Consider the following 17655-nt stretch of genomic DNA (forward strand, 5'->3'; position numbering starts at 1 on the left):
ATAAGAATCAGCTCAGTTTGTATTGTTGGGCACTCAGTAGTTGAGAGCCCAACAAACACATGCAGTTACAGAAGCTCTATTTGTTCATTCATATACCCTCACACAGATGGGTGTTTATTTTCTATTTTCCTCTGTGTACCACAGATTCTTCAGTAATAGGTTCTTATCCAGTAATAGCTTTCTATCCCTCCCCTGATTTCACCATAAGAACTTTTTTTCCAAATTTTGTCATTAAACAATGGCTGTTTTTCCATGTACTAGCCACTGTTATAAGCATATTTATAACTGCAATGAATTAAATCCCATTTTCTGTATTATTTCTACCTTTAAAAATTAATTAAAATTTATTTTGTTGAAAATTATATGATCAGTTTGCAATGTATTTAAAAACATAAGAAACAGTTTATGATTCTATGATGGAATATTTGATATATTCCAATAATCTCTAAGCAGACCAGGAAAGTCAGCAGCACAAGGAAATTACATGTTCATTACATTTGCTTATTTTCCTTGTGCTGCTGAATTTCCTGGTCCTCTTAGAGACAATTGAAATTTCCAAAGGAAACTGCATTACTTGTATTCTTGTGTTTAAAATTTTGCTCAGTGCTTCTCCTGATCGTTATTTTATAGAATCACCAGTAATAATAATAATGGTTTTCTCTCTCTTTTGGTGTTAAAGATGAATTTACTTTTGTAATTACAAATTTTGTAATTACTTTTGTAATTTACCATTTTGTAAATACAAAATGGTTTGTATTTACTCTGACCATCTCTTCCATGGCTTCATTCCCAGTACTGATTTCCAACCTTTAATTATTATCATAAATATGGTGTGTGTGATATAATATATACATATATATTCTAATTGTATATAAGTAAATACAGTATGTAAAGCATTATTCATAATGATATATACCTATCTTTTCATTATTAAATGTAGTCTATCAAATTATATATTTTATATATACATATGTATGCATATATATATTTATTTATATATTTCCACAGCAAAATTGAAAGAAAAGAATATGCCATGAATTTGAGAGGGAGGAAAGGCATACAACAGAGGTCTTCAGGGGAGAAATTATGTAATTATATTTAATGTCAAAATAAGAGAAAAAATTTTTTGAAAATCTTTTTAAAAAGAAAAAAATAGGATTTGCTAATTATCAGATTCAGGGAAGTTATATAACAGAGCTAAATGTGAAGCAAATTTACAGAGAAATTTTGCCTTGGTGTTATCACATTATTTAACAACAAATAATTTAAGGAAATAATCTTGAGTAGTAGCAAGGTCTAAGATCCTCAACTTTTTAGGATTTAGCAGATTATGTGAGAGGTGGACAAGAGAAAATTCCTGCATGCAAAGTCTGATAAAAGCTGTGACATCATATTGTTAGGAATTTTGTTTCCAGGTAGGAAGAGTGAACTTTAATTTTATCCTAGCCACTCACTTCTTAGTTTTACCTCCCTGCAGCTTCCATAGCAATCAAGCCTAGGCATTTCCTTCAGTGCATGGCTACCCAATTCAACACCTCATTGCTCAGGTGTTCATTTACCTCCTTTCTTAACTGTGTATCTCAAGCAGAATTGTAATAGCAAAGCAGAAATTCCACCTTTGGCACTTTTCTGCTCAGCTTGGTATCTTTTTGCTTGTTTTCTTGCTTGTTTGACTATTGAGACTGGGTCTCTTTATGTAGTCCTAGTTGATCTGGAACTCACTACGTAGGCCAACCTAGTCTCAAACTTACAGAGATCTCCCTCCCTTTGCATTTTTTTAAAATTTAAATTAGAAACAAGCTTGTTTTATAGTCGATCCTAGTTCCCTCTACCTCCCCTCTTTCCCTGTCCTGCAAGGCCTCCCCCATCCCATCCCCTTTCAGCTCCCCAGGGAGGGTGAGGCATTCACTTAGAGGGATTCTCTCTTAGCCTAGACACATGGGGAGGGCCTAGGCCCTTTGGGACTTTTTAACTGGGACAAAAAGCTGATTTGTTATGGAAAGCCAGCTCATGGAAACACTGAATCAGGAAAAAAATTACTCTGTAAGTGTGGAGCTTTGCCCATCTGGAGCAGGATGATTATAGTCCTAGTAGAGGGGAGAAATTCTGCCTTGTAGCATTGTTCTTGTATGTGTGTGTGTGTGTGTGTCCAACACCCAAAGACATTTCAAACTAGCATTTCTGGGAAAGGATGAGATAACTCACCTCCAAGATGCCCCAACACTGAGACTTTAGAAGAGTGGGATAGCAACAAACATCTGAAGAGCATCAAAAGATGGGCTCTTTCCTACACACAATTCTCACTTAAGAGCAACACTAGGAAGAACACCAATGAGAAGTATATAATTTTTGAATTAAGTAATTTTAGCTTGGAATCATTTAAACGAAAAGATAAGGATATACACACATAATACATAAATAGAACCTTCTCTTTCTGCATAATGTTACTTATGTATATATACATATAAGTAATATGTGTATAATTATATACATACATACATGCATGCATGCATACATACATACACACACACACACACACATACATACATACATACATACATACATATACATACATATATATCTATGTGTCCCTGTGTGTGTAGAGGGGAATGTTTTCTGGGCTGACCCTTTGATACTGAATAACCAGTTGGTGTTCTCTTTCATGGGAAGACTCATCTCTCCTGCTCCTTCATTCCTTATTTGCTTGTAGTTCTTCATCTAGAATTGAAGCTTAATGAGCTGTCCCTACCCACTTTAACACATCTATTGGTGTCTTCTTTGTTCAGATCATAGTTCAGCAGCCATGTTGGTGAGGCTTTGTGGGTGTAGCTTCTGACATTTCTAGGAAACAGTTTCGCAGCCAACTCCATATTCCTTGGGCTCTTATAATCTTTCTGCCTCCTCTTGCACAACAATCCCTGAGCTTTAGATGCAGAAGCTGTATTTTGGATGTGTCAGGTGGAACTAGGCTCTACAACTCTGTATTTTGATTGGCTGTGGTTTTCTGTTATGGTTTCTATCTATCTAAAGAAGCATTCCCTTGATGAGTAGTAAAGAATATATTTATACAAGTATTTTTAATGAAGCTAAGGGGGTGACAGTTTTATATAGTAGTGGTTGGAGGTTCATCTCCTAGATACTTGACTAACTAGCCCTGGAGAGTTGGTTGTATTTCCAGTCCCATACATGATTTCTCTCTTGATGAGCAGGCCCTGAGTACAATTAGAGAGATGTTGGTGATCATCCAAGTAAGCATACTGCCACTGCATCCTCAGGGTAGTTGTTCCATGCTGGCTATTGTGGTTCATAGGCACCATAGGTAGGACACTCGAATGCTTCTGTCTTTTAGAATCTTGCATGGTGCTCTCTGATACCATGAAAGCTAGTTCTCAGGGAGGATGCCTTCAGGCCCGTTTCTACTCAGGAGATCTTTTAGTGAGGTTATAGCATGGTCTGTTTATATGTAAATAAGTGAAAATGGGCATTTAACAATTTATTACCAGAGGAAGGAATTTTTACTCTTTACCACACTTAGTTGTGTAACAATATACACACATGTATTATTTTCACAAAATAGTTGGGTTTCTATTTTCTATTTTGATTTTAAAAATACAACATTTGATTCAGTTTTAGCTCTTATCCTCTGTGTGTGTGACGCTGTATGAGTGATGTATGTGTGATCTTGTGATGCTGGAAATGGAACACAGCACCTGGAGCATACTAATCAAACACTGACCTATTTTCTCATCCCTTTTGTATTTATTCAGTAGTTTCATTTTATTTATTCTTAATGCAAAAAGAAGAGTAAACTAATTTGTAGTTGGACAATTGCTAAGTCAAAGTAAGAATATTTATGTCTATCACATCATTCATAAAATTTTCTGAAAGGAATTTTTGTCATTTTATTCTTGCAGTCTTGCTAGCTCCTCACCATTTCTGACTGGGGAATAAACTTTATTTCCTCCTGTTTTTGTGAATACACTTGAAATGAAAGTGCTAAAAATAGTTACACATACATCATATTCATTTTTATTTTCTTTTTAAATCCCAATTTTCTGATTTTACTGTTATATTTGCTAACTACGCCATAAATATGATATGCATGTAGATATAATGTATATAATTGAATGCTATCCATGAGTTTTGACATTATTTTATGATCTACACAAATAAAATGTCATATTCATTGAATTACTCCCTTTTTCTTTATTTTTCTCTCATTTCAAATTATGCAAATCGAAACCCTCCATCTGAGGATCATTATTGAATTATCTGTGTTGCAAAAACAGCAGACAGTCCTGCCTCTCTTCCTCTGACACTTATAGCACACATGGCTTCTCCCTTGAGCCGAGCCAATTCCACTCCATGAACTCAGATTACCTTCATGGATGTTATATGCTTCCAGCACCTTCCACATTATGTGGTCTCCTGACAGCTTATGTTTCAAATTCAAAACTTCACAGATTGATCTCTCAGTGCTCTTTCAGAGAATCTCACTTTCACCTACATCAATTGGCCTCATTACCTTTTGCCACATTGGCATAAGCTTCCATCACCCACTCTGCTCTTGCTTCCATGAGGACTAAAAGAAACAAACACAATGCTGCCAAATTGTGCTGCCAGCTCATGATGGAGGCTGCCCCCTTGGAACTCAGTTGGGTCAGTGTCTGTGTACTTTAACAACTGATGCTTGGGAACAGTCCCCTCTGTGGTTGTTTTCCAGGAAGAAAGCACTTTGTGAAATCAGTTAGACTTTCTTCAAATGAACTTGAAATTTTTTACAAGATGAGTTCTTTAATAGGAGAGATATTGCCCTCCTAACACCACTCCTAGTGCCCCAAAATGGAGCAGATTTCTCTTTAAATTGTGTAATTTTTTCAAAATATCAGCCACTTTCTCAGCACCAGGCTCTTATTTCCTTATCTTTCTTCCTTCCTTCCTTCCTTCCTTTCCTTCTTCCTACCTTCTTTCCTTTCCTCCATAATTCTATTTATTTATTTATTTACTATGCTCTCATATATTACATCTTGACTGCAATCCCCCCCTCTCCTCCCAGTCCCAGTCCCATGCCCTCTCCTCCAGATCCATTATTCCTCCATTTCCCTTCAGAAAAGAGCAGACCTCCCAGGGATATTAACTTAACATGGCATGCATAACAAGTTACACCAAGACTAGGTACATACTTTCATATGAAGGCTAGACAAGACAACCCAGTAGTTGGAGGAAAAGGGGCCCAAAAGCAGGCAAAAGAGACACAGACACCCCTTCTCCTCCTGTTAGGCATTTCACAAGTACACCAACCATTACATATATGCGGAGGACATAACGCAGAATTGCTCTTTTAAGATTTGAGAGGCTTCTATTTAAGTCTTGGACATAGTAACATCACAGGGATTTCTGCCATTGATCTTAGGGAATGTCAAGACATTGGCTATCTACATTTAAGTCACTAGTTCACCTGGAATTTATATTAGTATAAGAGGCCACTTATAAGAACAGCTGGTTCCTCCCTACACATATGCATTCCATTGCTTCCACACTGTTTTAGAAACCATTCTCCCCTTCTCCTTTTTCTTTAAAATGCCACAAATGTGATTTCCTACATCTTCTGTGTGACACATTCTGTACTCTTAACAAAAAGTGTGTTCAAGGTGATACCTACAAATCTCTCTGGGGGTGGCTTGTGATCCTTAAAGTGATCATGAGGAAAAATGACATTTTGTTGCTGTATAGCATTTGCAATGTGGGTGTATAGCACATTTTTGTGCTTTGAGAGGTGATCAGATGTCACTCAAGCAAAAGCAAAGCTGTGATGTCAACTTAATAGCAACTTATTTTTTCCTGACTGCCCCATGCTTCAGCACAAAACTATAATGTTTTTAAATGTATCTCTGGTAAATCCACAAAAATGAACAATGTTAACTTTCTGAAGTTTCATTATTTTTAATACCCTGAGTGACAATATAGAAAATATCTAAAAGATAAATAATCCATTGCTTCAAAAACTGGGCAGTGCTCTCAAGGAAAGGAATTCATGTAGTGTGTTTTGTGATGAACTAGACTCTTCCTCTTCCTCTTTCTGAGCACTTTATTTAAAAGAGAGCTTACTATTAAAAGTGTGGTGATTCAGATTTTTGTGTTTTCTAAACATTTTAAAATGAAGTTAATGGCTATGCCCCATTCCCCTCAAAACAACTTGCATATTTTTATTGGTAATAAAGAGATGGTTTTAAGAGAAAAAATGTAATTTGGGAAAGTCAGTATAATGGCTTTCCAACATTTAAAGGCTCTAATGAGGAGACTGGTGATGGAATTATTGCATGTGATTTCAATTGTACCATATAATGGTGAAATTTGGTACTAGCAACTTTTTTGTTTTAGATTATGCTATGCAAGAATGTTGAAAAACTGCCACTTGTGGAGTTTTGGTGTAAAAGATGCATGATTCCAGGAAGGGGCTATTGAATAGTCTTTTATCAGTGGCTAAATATCAGTGTGGATTCAGATTTTCTTTGTATAATTGCAAAACAGGAAACATGTGGATTAGATCATATGGATAAGCTGAAATGAAATTCTGCCTCACTTGGTTTTCCTAAACTGGATACAAAAGAGAGTTAAAGCACTGTAAAGTATGTCACTCTTATTTGTTTTGGAAAATATAATTTTCTGATTAAAAGCCATACTTAAATTAGCATGGCATAGCTTTAATGGTATATTTAAAATAGGAAATTTATAAATTAACACTGTTTTTATTTTTAAAAAATAGATGGTTGAGTAATTACAGTTGAAAAGTATTCCACTGCATATATATTTTAGATTATTAATACCCATTTATTTGTTGAAGGACATTTAAGTTATTTCCATTTCCTAAATATCATTAGTAGTGTGGCAATGGACATTACTAAGCAAGTATCTATGGAGTATGTTCTTGAGTCCTTTGGGTATATGCCAATGAATATTGCATGCAGTAGATTCATTTTGAATTTCTTGAGAATCTTCCACACTTATTTCAAAAGTGGCCACACCAATTTCTATCCATGCTAAAGTGAACAAGTGATCTTTTTCTCTGCAACTTCACCAGCATTTGGTATTAGCAGTTTTGTTGATCTTAGTCATTCTGACTAGAGTGAGATGAAAACCCAAAGTTGTTCAAATTTGCATTGCATACACATGTATGTATGCATGTATCTGTCATCTGTCTATCTATCTATCTATCTATCTATCTATCTATCTATCTATCTATCATCTACCTATGTCTCAATAATAATCAGAGGAATAACAGACTATCAACTTGAGAGTAGGGAAAACATGGGAGGGCTTGTTAAGAGGGTACTTGGGTGGAGCTGGAGGGAGTAAAGGTGTTGATATAATATTACTTGAACTAAAGCTTATTTAAAAAGAATAAAAATATAAATAATTAAACTAAGAAATAGTAAAATTAAAAAGAACAAAATAAAACAGGTGTGCTGTGGCCAAAAATTTGAGATTAGTTTCTCCGAATCATGATGGCCAGTCTCCTGCTCTCCCTCATTTCCTCTCCCCACTCTCTCACACATACACATACTTCTCCTCTCTTGAACCATTTGTAGTACTAAAATAAATTTGTTTGATGAAATCATGTATATTAATGGCATAACTTCACAAATTGGACAGACTTAGATCATATATCTATAACTCTTTTAACCAGACCTTTTGTATTCTGAAACATTTAGTTTTCTGAATCAGCTTTACCATTATGCTGAAACATGTGCAAAAGTTGCCATATAGTAATGAGCATTTTAGCATGTGCTATACTAAAGACAGCAATCTATTTTCTTAAATACAATAAAAAATCTCTTTATGCAAAACAAAAATATTATTCTTGTATTTAAATAGTTCTTATTTCTTTACCTGTACATATTAAAATTTAGATGAAAGCAATTCTAGTCTTTTCAATGGAAGCATCAGCATTGTTTTTACCAATAAGATAACTAATGAACTGCTTGGATATGAATTATGCATTTACTTCCTATAGTTTTCCACACAAATACCAAGATTTGAACAAATATACACTATTTCTAGGTAATCTCTAGGTAATCTAGTAATCTCTAGGTAACATCTTTGTTGCAGAGGAAACATGATTATATTCATCCTGCTATTTTATGATGTGAAAATTTTTTAAAGACAGTTTAATGTTATTATCTTATGGTTTTAGTTTGTAGTATATGAAAGTAATGTTGCTAAGAGTTGTATTATACATCTTGAAGTTTCTCTACATATCACAATATATATATAGTTATATATATTTAAACAGAGTATTTCTATTGGTTTTTTCCAAATCCTAAATATTTTTTTAAATACATGGACTAGGCAATGGGAAAAATAAAACCAAATAGCTTTTATTCAGCATGTTGCTTTTATTCAGGTTTTATATATGAAAACACACACAGTTTAAGTTGAATACCAATGGTTATTGCTTGGAAACACAAAATCTGTTGTGCACAGCTGTGTTTAAAAGAATTGTATTGTTTATAATGGACAATTTTAGATATTCAAATTGTTTCGACAGTCTGATAGGATCACACTCTTTGAAAAAGTTTACACATTTTTTAAAATAATTATTGATGTAAAGTGAATTCCAATTTTCAAAACAGAGAATCATTTGTGGGCTTATTAAATAAGTCATTAAATAAAACAAAAATCTCTTTTAACTACCAGGTGTATAAAATTATACATAATCTCAATTAGTCATTATGGTAATATGCCTACATTATCTAAAGCAAAGAGAAATTTTTTAAATAAAATAATGAAGCATGTCCCAAAAGAAATGAGAGCCTATTTGGTCCAAATAACAGAAAGTGTCTTACAAATTTCAGAGATGTGTAAGAAAATTTGAAATGCTCAGTAGACACAGAAACTGAGTCATGTTTCTGCTGTGTGCTGCTTTCAACCTGATTAGACTCTTGATAAATTCCATGCAGTTGATTCTGAGTGGTTTGTACTCTAAAATGATGACATTAGCACTTGCAATTTTATAACTCAGTTGGCTACATGTATTTTAATTTCTCACTAATGCCATAGAAAGACTGCACCAGTGTGTCTGAAAGGCAGATCTTCAGATGTATAACTGCTGTTTGATTGTCTGTGGAAAACCAAACTAAAGTAACAATCTTTGATGATGCTTGCTCAGATCAGGTGGACCAAAACAGCAGGAAGTGCCTCTGACAGATTCCAAGACTCAAGTGTCTTCAATGAGACTTTGAGGATCACAAACATTCAAAGACACCAAGGTGGCCGATATTACTGTAAAGCAGAGAACGGCTTGGGGTCCCCAGCAATAAAGTCGATCCGAGTGGATGTGTACTGTAAGTAAACTTCAACCAATTCACTTCTATGCTTAACTATAGTTTTCTGAAAATTAACAAAAACAGTTTCTTCAGTTGTGAACAAAAATTGTATATGATAGTGGTCATCCTTTAAAGAATATCTTTTGTTTTTGTAATCTGTGCTTCTGCACATGGTTGCCTTTTTAGAGGTCAGTGGGCAACTTCCAGTGTCCTTCATCAGTTTCAGACTACAAATGTGTGCCATCATACCTGACATTTCCTTGTGGAGTTTGAAGACCGAAATCAGGCCCTGAAGCTTGCATGACAGAAGCATTTGCTAACTTTTCTGTTACCTAACTCGCTCTGAGACGTCTGAGACATTTCTAAGAAGGAAAATTTCACTCCAAACTTTTATCATTTGTGGCATCATACATATTCATACATAATGTATAATATCACATAATAAGATGGTAAATATTATTGGTAAGGCCAATAGCCTCTTTGCTTTTAGTGTGTACACAAATACACATATACTTTTCATGTTTATATGTGTGGTACTTTGGAGTTGGTTCCCATAAGCTCATTGGGAATGGTACTATTAGGAAGTGTGGCTTTGATGGAGTAGGTGTGGCTTTGTTGGAGGAAGTGTGTCACTGTGGAGGTGGGCTGTAAGATCTTGTATATGCTCAAGCCAAGCCCAGTATCTAAATTCACTTCCTGTTGCCTGTTCAAGATATAGAACTCTCAGTTACATCTCCAGCACCTTGTCTGCCTGTATGCTGCCATGTACCACCATGATGATAATGGACAGAACCTCTGACTTCTGATCTACCCCAATTAAATATTTAGCTTTATTAGAGTTTCTCTTCACAGTATTAGAAACGCTCAGACAATATGTAAGTGCATACTTCTTTATTCAGGGCTTCTTTGTGTGTATCTCTGGCTGCCCGGAACTTGCTCTGTAAGTCAGACTGGCTTTGAACTCAGATCCACCTAACCTTGCCTCCCAAGTGCCATCATTACAGGCATGCACCACCATAGTCTTGCACATATCAATATATTAATGCACTTTATGAAGAAAAGATCTTTCCATAATGTATTGTGACTTGTTTAATCATTTTACCTGTGTACAAAGTCAACCATTCGCATTTTTTTAATTTTTAATTTTGTTATTATAGAGAAGCACGCTTATTGACATATCAATGCCCCTTTCCCTCACCCTCCCATCCTCCTATGTCCCCACTGGCCCCCCAATCCCCCCTACTCCCCAGGGGTAGTTTGAGGCTGTCCATGTGGGACAGCCTCATGTCATTTGGGGGAGGGCCTAGGTCCTCTTTCTTGTATCTAGGTTGTAATAGTACCCCTCCATAGGGAATGGGCCCGTAAATTCCATTTGTGCTCTAGAAATAAACATTGGCTCCATTGTTAGAGGTCCCGTAGATTGCCCTTGCCTCCTAACTGGCACCCACATTCAGAGGACTTGGTTTGATCCAATGCTGGTCCCCAGCTTTATGACTAGGGTCTCCATTCTTTCACTAGGTCAGGCCAAGTGTTTCTGCAGGTTTCTCCAGCACTGTCTTTGGCTCCTTTGCTCATCCATCCTCCCTATCTGCAACTGGATTCTAGGAGTATGGCTCAGTGTTTAGCTACTGGATGAAAGCTCTAGGAATGGTAACCAAGGTAGTCATCAGTCTCATTATAGTGGAAGGACATCAAAGGCAGCCTCTCCACCACTGCCTGGGTTCTTAGTTGGGATCATACCTATGGATCCCCTAACTTTTCCCCTGTGCCAGACTCTCTCCAAACCTACACTGGATCCCTCTCTCACGGCATCTCCTTTATTGTCCTCCTGTATTCCTCCCCTGTCTCAGTCCTCCTGTTCTTTCCTGTTCTCCTCCCCCTTCCTCTTCTCCCCCTCTCCCCTTCCCATCACCCTCCTCTCCCCCACCCTCCATGCACCCAATTTGCTCAAAGGTTCTTGTCCTCCTCCCCTTCTTTGGGGGACCATGCCTTCTTCTCTTGGTGTCCTCCTTCTTTCCTAGTTTCTCTGGTGGTGTGGATTGTAGGATTGTAATCCTTTGCTCTATGTCTAATATCCATATATGAATGAGTACATACCATGCTTGTTTTTCTGTGACTGGGTTAACTCACTCAGAATGTTTTCTTCCAGTTCCATTCATTTGCTTTCAAATTTCAACATTTCATTGATTTTTTTCTGATGAGTAATACTCCATTTTGTAAATGTACCACATTTTCTCCATCCATTCTTCAGTTGAGGGGTATCTAGGTTGCTTCTAGTTTCTGGTATTAAAAGCAATGCTGCTACGAACATAGTTGAACATTATGTCCTTGTTGTATTAATGTGCATTCTTTGGGTATATGTCCAAGAGAGGAATTGCAGGATCTTGAGAGGTAGACTGATTCTCATTTTCCTGAGAAACCTTTAAACTAATTTCCAAAGTAGTTGTACAAGTTTGTACTCCCATCAGCAATGGAGGAGAATTTCTCTTTCTCCACATCTTCTCCAGCATAAACTGTCATTAATATTTTTTATTTTAAACATTCTGGCCGGGGTAAGATGGTATCTCAGAGTCATTTTGAGTTGTATTTCCCTGATGGCTAAGGATGCTGAGCATTTTCTTAAGTGTCTTTTAGCCATTTTAGATTCCTCTATTGAGAATTCTCTATTTAATTCTGCTGCCCATTTTTAATTGTATTGCTTGGTGTTTTGGTGGCCAGCTTCTTGAGCTCATTGTATATTTTGGAAATAAGCCCTCCATCAGTTGCAGGGTTGGTAAAGATTAGGTGGGCTGCTGTTTTGTCTTGTTGACTGTGTCCTTTGCCTAATAGAAGCTTCTCAGTTTTAGGAGGTCCCATTTATTAATTGTCGATCTCAGTGTCTTGCTACTGGTGTTACATTCAGGAAGTGGTCTCCTGTACCAATTAGTTCAAGGGTACCTCCCACTTTCTCTTCTAAGAGGTTCAGTGTGGCTGGATTTATATTGAGGTCTTTGATCCATTTGGACTTAAGTTTTGTTCACGGCAATAGAAATAGATCTGCAATCTTCTACATGTCCGAATCCAGTTATGCCAGCACCATTTGTTGAAGATGCTTTTAATGCACATTTTATATGCAAGTGGCGTTATCTGAATTGCCTTGTGAAGGCCCACACATCTTTCTCTAAAGCAGACTGTTGTAAGTGACCATTAGTGACCCTGAAAACACAGTGCCTTCTGGACAATGTTGCCTGATTTGTTTCATTATGTCATGTTCTCCTCCTTTTTCTTCTTTACAATTGTGTTTAGAAACTTCTGTTCTCTTTTCTTCTTTCCCAGCAAAGAAATTAAGTGCCGGCATTTAGTTGAGTCTTTTACACAGGTTCATCTGGCACTCTTGTTGTTTTCACATGAAATGGCATTTATTTTTAAGTCTCTAATATTAGAATGCATTTTTCTTTCCTTAAAGTAATTCAGACATAATAACAAGTGAGGGGTTCCTGTTTCCCAGTCTGTTTTCTTTTTATTCCCCTTTCCTGTTCTTTCAACATAGTGCAGGTGTTACATAGTTAGGGAGAGGCTAGAAATTATCAATGGTCTATTCATGGAGTCTATGCTGGGCTCATTTATTTATGGAGACAATAAGAAGGAAGTAGTGACAGCAGCATTTGTGATTCATCTTCCACAGGAAAGTGCTTGTTGCACTCTTGTGTATGACAGAAGCCTGTGTTCCATTTTGTCCAGGATTTTTAGCCCCAAGACTTCCACTGACATGATACTGTCAGGCCCAACCTATGTGCCACATTTATCTCCCATGTATCCAGTTTAACCTTACCTGTGTACTTCTCAGCCATAGTCAAGCACCAACTCTCCACTTAAGTTCTATACAGTTTGAACATATTTGCAGATAAACTGAATTTGATTTAAATGAATTAAATAATCTGTTATTTAGTTACCATACACTAGTTAATTAAATATATTACTATTTCCTTGTATGTTAGGTCATGATGTTTAAATACAAATCTCTAGTATCTTGAATGTAATTCAAAATACTAAAATGTTCTAAAAGTGAATAGATTTTGGGGGGAGTTTATCCTGTTGTGTTTGGGTCATGCCTGTAGGATATATATATATATATATATATATATATATATATATATAACAAAATATGGCTGGAAACTCCATAAGGAGAAAATTTTTCACCTTTAATGTACTGTTTATTTATTTTGCATGGGCAAACATTTTGCTCATAGTTGTTTTTTAATACAGTACAGCTATCAGTCCTGCTATGGGTTTTATCCATCATATGATATATATATATATATATATATATATATATATATATATATATATTATTTTTCCAAACCAAGTCTTATCTTCTGAACACAGCAGTTAACTACTTTCGAATGAGAGTTTCTGACTACATGGCTATCACAATGGGCTTGGTGGCAGTAAAATATGTGCCTTTGGGGCTTAAAAATTCATATGCAAAGCAGGAAATAATACATGGAATTTTAAAAGATTTTTTTCTGTGGCTACAACTTTAAATACCATCTTGTGTTACTCCTTTTTACATCACTATTCAGAGTAGTTTGTGCTTAAGTATTTGATGCTACCCAGCTTCCTTGGATGCCACTGCTACCCACTCTGTTGTCCAGCTCCTCTCTTTTATTGAAATGCCAATCAACCTCATGGAGCCATGTTGCCTTCTTCCCTTTGAATTTCTTTGGGGTTTTCTTTTAGACATAATTTGAGTTTCACAAACATCTTGTTCTCTACTATCAGAGTGAAATATTACTGAGCTATGTGCTGTGTTTAAGTTATATTATTTTTCTGTACCTTTCTGATATAGAGTTCATGAGATAGCCTTCTAAATTTGAGAAAATAACACTAAACTTTGGATTGCCTTAACAAACGTAACATCTCATTGGAAGGAATTTCCCAGGTAATACCTTCAGCTCCTATGATAAATTCATAGTGTAAGACCTGGTATTTTTTCTATAATTATACCTATTTATATGGATTTGAAAAAATTCCCTTTCATAGTAAATTTTAAAAGTTTTAAGTGATAAAAATATATCATAGTACAGATAACTAACCTATTTGAAAAATATGTTTTCTGAACATAAATTTCAATGAAAGCCAGAATACTTAGGTTTGTATATCATATGTTTTCATTTAGTACATGAATTTCAATAATTTATAACAATCCATCATTGTTAATAAAAACATGACTAAAATAGCAATATTGTGTTTTCTCTCCACATTGTGACAAAATGCCCATGGTTGGTAGGCCTCTTTAGGCTAGGCAGAACATTCAGAACATGGCAACAAACAAGCAAAAATTCAGTGTAGAAATGTGGTTTGATAGAAATATTTCTTACACACAGAGAGATGGAACTTTAATGGGACATCACAGCAGAGTTAATGACATGCCTTAATAGCCCTCAAAACTTGGCATGCTACCTACTGTGTCAAAAGCCTTTAAGTTCAGCCAGCCTTTAAAAAAGGTGTGCAATACCTTTAATTTTCTGTATGTGCAGGTTTAAATGAGAATGCCCTCCATAGGCTCATATGTTTCAATGCTGTATCCATAGTTGGTGGAACTGTTGTAGGAAGGATTACTGGGTGTGGCTTTGGAGGAGGTGCTTCACTGGGGGTGGCTTTGAGGTTTCAAATGTTTATACAAGGCTTAGTGTCTTACTCTCTGTCTTCAAATTGTGAGAGATGTGAACTCTCAACTATCACCCCAGTGACATGCCTTCCTGCTTGCTGGCTTCCCCCCTGCCCTGATAATCAGGGAGATACTCATTTACACTCTCAGCAACCCACTAATTAAATGTTTTCTTTTTTAAGTTGCCTTTTCATGGTGTCTCTTCACAGCAATAGAAAAGTAACTATGACATAATACAACTTTTACAACCTAATTTAGTGTATAGCTTTAATCTTAAATTACGTACTGTCATCCCCCTGACCCTGAATAATACGTGTGTGTGTGTGTGTGTGTGTGTGTGTGTGTGTCTGTGTGTGTGTGTGTGTGTGTGTGTGTGTGTGTGTGTGTGTGTGTGTGTGTGTGTGTGTGTGTCTGTGTATCTGTGTGTCTGTGTGTCTGTGTGTGTGTTGCGATAATCATTTGCTGAAAGTAGCCAAAAGGTTGAAAGCAGCCTTGTGCAATAAATACCCAACATAAATGTGAGCAAAATGGATATAGCTAATAATGTCTGTCTTCAGTGTTGTTTACTCCTTTAGTCAGTACAGGTTAGTAAGGTGAATTCTCCCCTTGTAAAACTCTGTTAAAATTATTTAGAAAAAATCCCTCGCCTTGTCCCTATGCTGTATTTTCTGTGTTGCCAAGTATACAAAGCATACCCCTTTGTTAAAAACAGCCTGGATAGATACAATAGAGTCAGACAGGAGACTGTCAGGCTTCCAACAGACATGTATAACAGACAAGCTACACAGAGGCTGAAGACACAGGTAGAAGAGTAGAGAATTCAAATTTGAACTTTCTCTTAGCCAAATTAATCCACAAGAGGAAGTGCTATGTTTATACTCCTTAATGCAACATGGACATATTTTGGTCCCTCCGAGGTTATCCTTAATGTGGTCACTGCAACAAGATACCCACAAGGACTCATTAGAGTATCCTACATACTCCAATACAAACTTCCTCCTAATGTTTACAGATGATACTGCTAGGTGGCCACCACACCTTCAATAACAAGCATTTGTGGGCAGGCCTTATATTGAAATCGTAACAAGGATCTTAACCTACATTTGTAAAAGATTCTACATCTCTCCCTATAAGCTCAAAATGTGGCAATCATAGTACATACACAATAGACTACAGGAAATGTAAGTGATGTTAACAGAAGGCACAAACAAGCTGTAGGGAAAGAGATGCAATCAAAATATGCTGCAAGGTTCAACAGTGAAGAATGTTTGCATAAATACAATAACATCAGAACCTGATCTAACAAAAAGTGGAATGTAAATATGTGGGGGATATGAGAGGATTAAAATATGAAAGTGAAAAAAATTGTTTTCCATGAAAGGAAATAAGTAACCCATTGTGAAAGAAAAAAAATAAAACTATAAAAACAGTGAAAAACAGTACAACAAAATTAAATGTAAATAGGATGCCTTAGTAAAGGACACTGCTGAGCATTAAAAACACTCAGGCAGTCCTGGAGTGGTGGTATATGACTTTCATCCCAGCCTAGTTCATACAGAAAGTCCAGGAGGCCACAGTACAAACTGCTAAACATAACTAATTATTTCCTGTTAGCTTGGTGTTTCTGTGGGACTACTAACTGTGGGAGTAGGGTGTTTCTAAATCTCTTGCTGCTCTTGGCAGTCTTTTCCTCCTACTAGGTTGCCTCCCCCAGCCCTAATAGGAGGGTCTAGTCTTATGGTAACTTTTAAGCTGTTTGATATCCCTGGGAGGCCTACATTTTTCTGAAGGGAAAAAGAGGAGGAGTGGATCTGGCAAAGAGTGGAGTTGTGTAGGAGTAAGGATTGGAGGGAATGTGTTATATGAGAATCAAACAACAATGACAAAACCAACCTAGGCAGATGATTCATGTACAACTATTTAGAATTTAAATTGTGTCATGTAGTTTTAATTTACTAAACAAATGCACAGGTATTTAACCTTGGAGATCCATGGGTACTCATCCCACAATTCCAAGCTAACTTATCCCAAATCTTCATCAGGAAACCTTCTGTAGATTGTAAAAACTAATTTTCTTCTTATACTTTTATTAAGTGGTAAGAATTGTTGTTTTTGATTATTGAAAATAGAAATATTGACCCATAGATATGACATAAGTAAAACAGAGACAACACTTTAGGCAATATTGGTACAATATTCTGATAATAATTTTCCTAAATTTCAAAAATAAACTCTTTCATGGTCATCTACACTACTATGCTGATTATGGAGAAAATTTTGCAAATATTTAAAATAATAATTTAAAATATCATGCAACTCAGAGTAAGGCTAAAAATGTACTTATTAATTATGTTGTACCTTCAGTGAATTTCACCTATTTAAGAAGACAAACATTATATGAATTTATTTAAGTGGATTAGAACAGCTAAGTAAAATGTATAATGAAATCAATTCAGACAACATTAAATAGTGATAGTATGCCTTTGTCACAGAAAATAGATTGCCAGGAGTAAAAGATTAGTAAGGCCTCTTTGCATGAAAGAAGAAGTGGCTTCCAGGCATGTCTATGTGCTTTAGTTCTGTTTGTGTCCTAAACTCCCTTTTCAGCAGTATTAATGGAACAAACAGCCATGGAAAACAGGACATAGATATCCCTATGAGGAGAGGGAAGTCTTGTTT

General features: G+C 36.0%; 1 protein-coding gene across 1 annotated transcript in view; it reads left to right on the forward strand.

Moving 5' to 3' along the window:
* The window catches only part of Mdga2 (MAM domain containing glycosylphosphatidylinositol anchor 2), a 414938-nt gene that overhangs the window by 55968 nt on the left and 341315 nt on the right, over nt 1-17655 (forward strand). The window contains exon 3 of the mRNA XM_027416516.2: nt 9170-9344. Coding sequence (XP_027272317.2) covers nt 9170-9344 — 175 coding nt within the window. The remainder of the gene's footprint in view (nt 1-9169; nt 9345-17655) is intronic.

This window comes from Cricetulus griseus, chromosome 5 (genome assembly GCF_003668045.3).
Source record: "Cricetulus griseus strain 17A/GY chromosome 5, alternate assembly CriGri-PICRH-1.0, whole genome shotgun sequence".
NCBI lineage: Eukaryota > Metazoa > Chordata > Mammalia > Rodentia > Cricetidae > Cricetulus > Cricetulus griseus.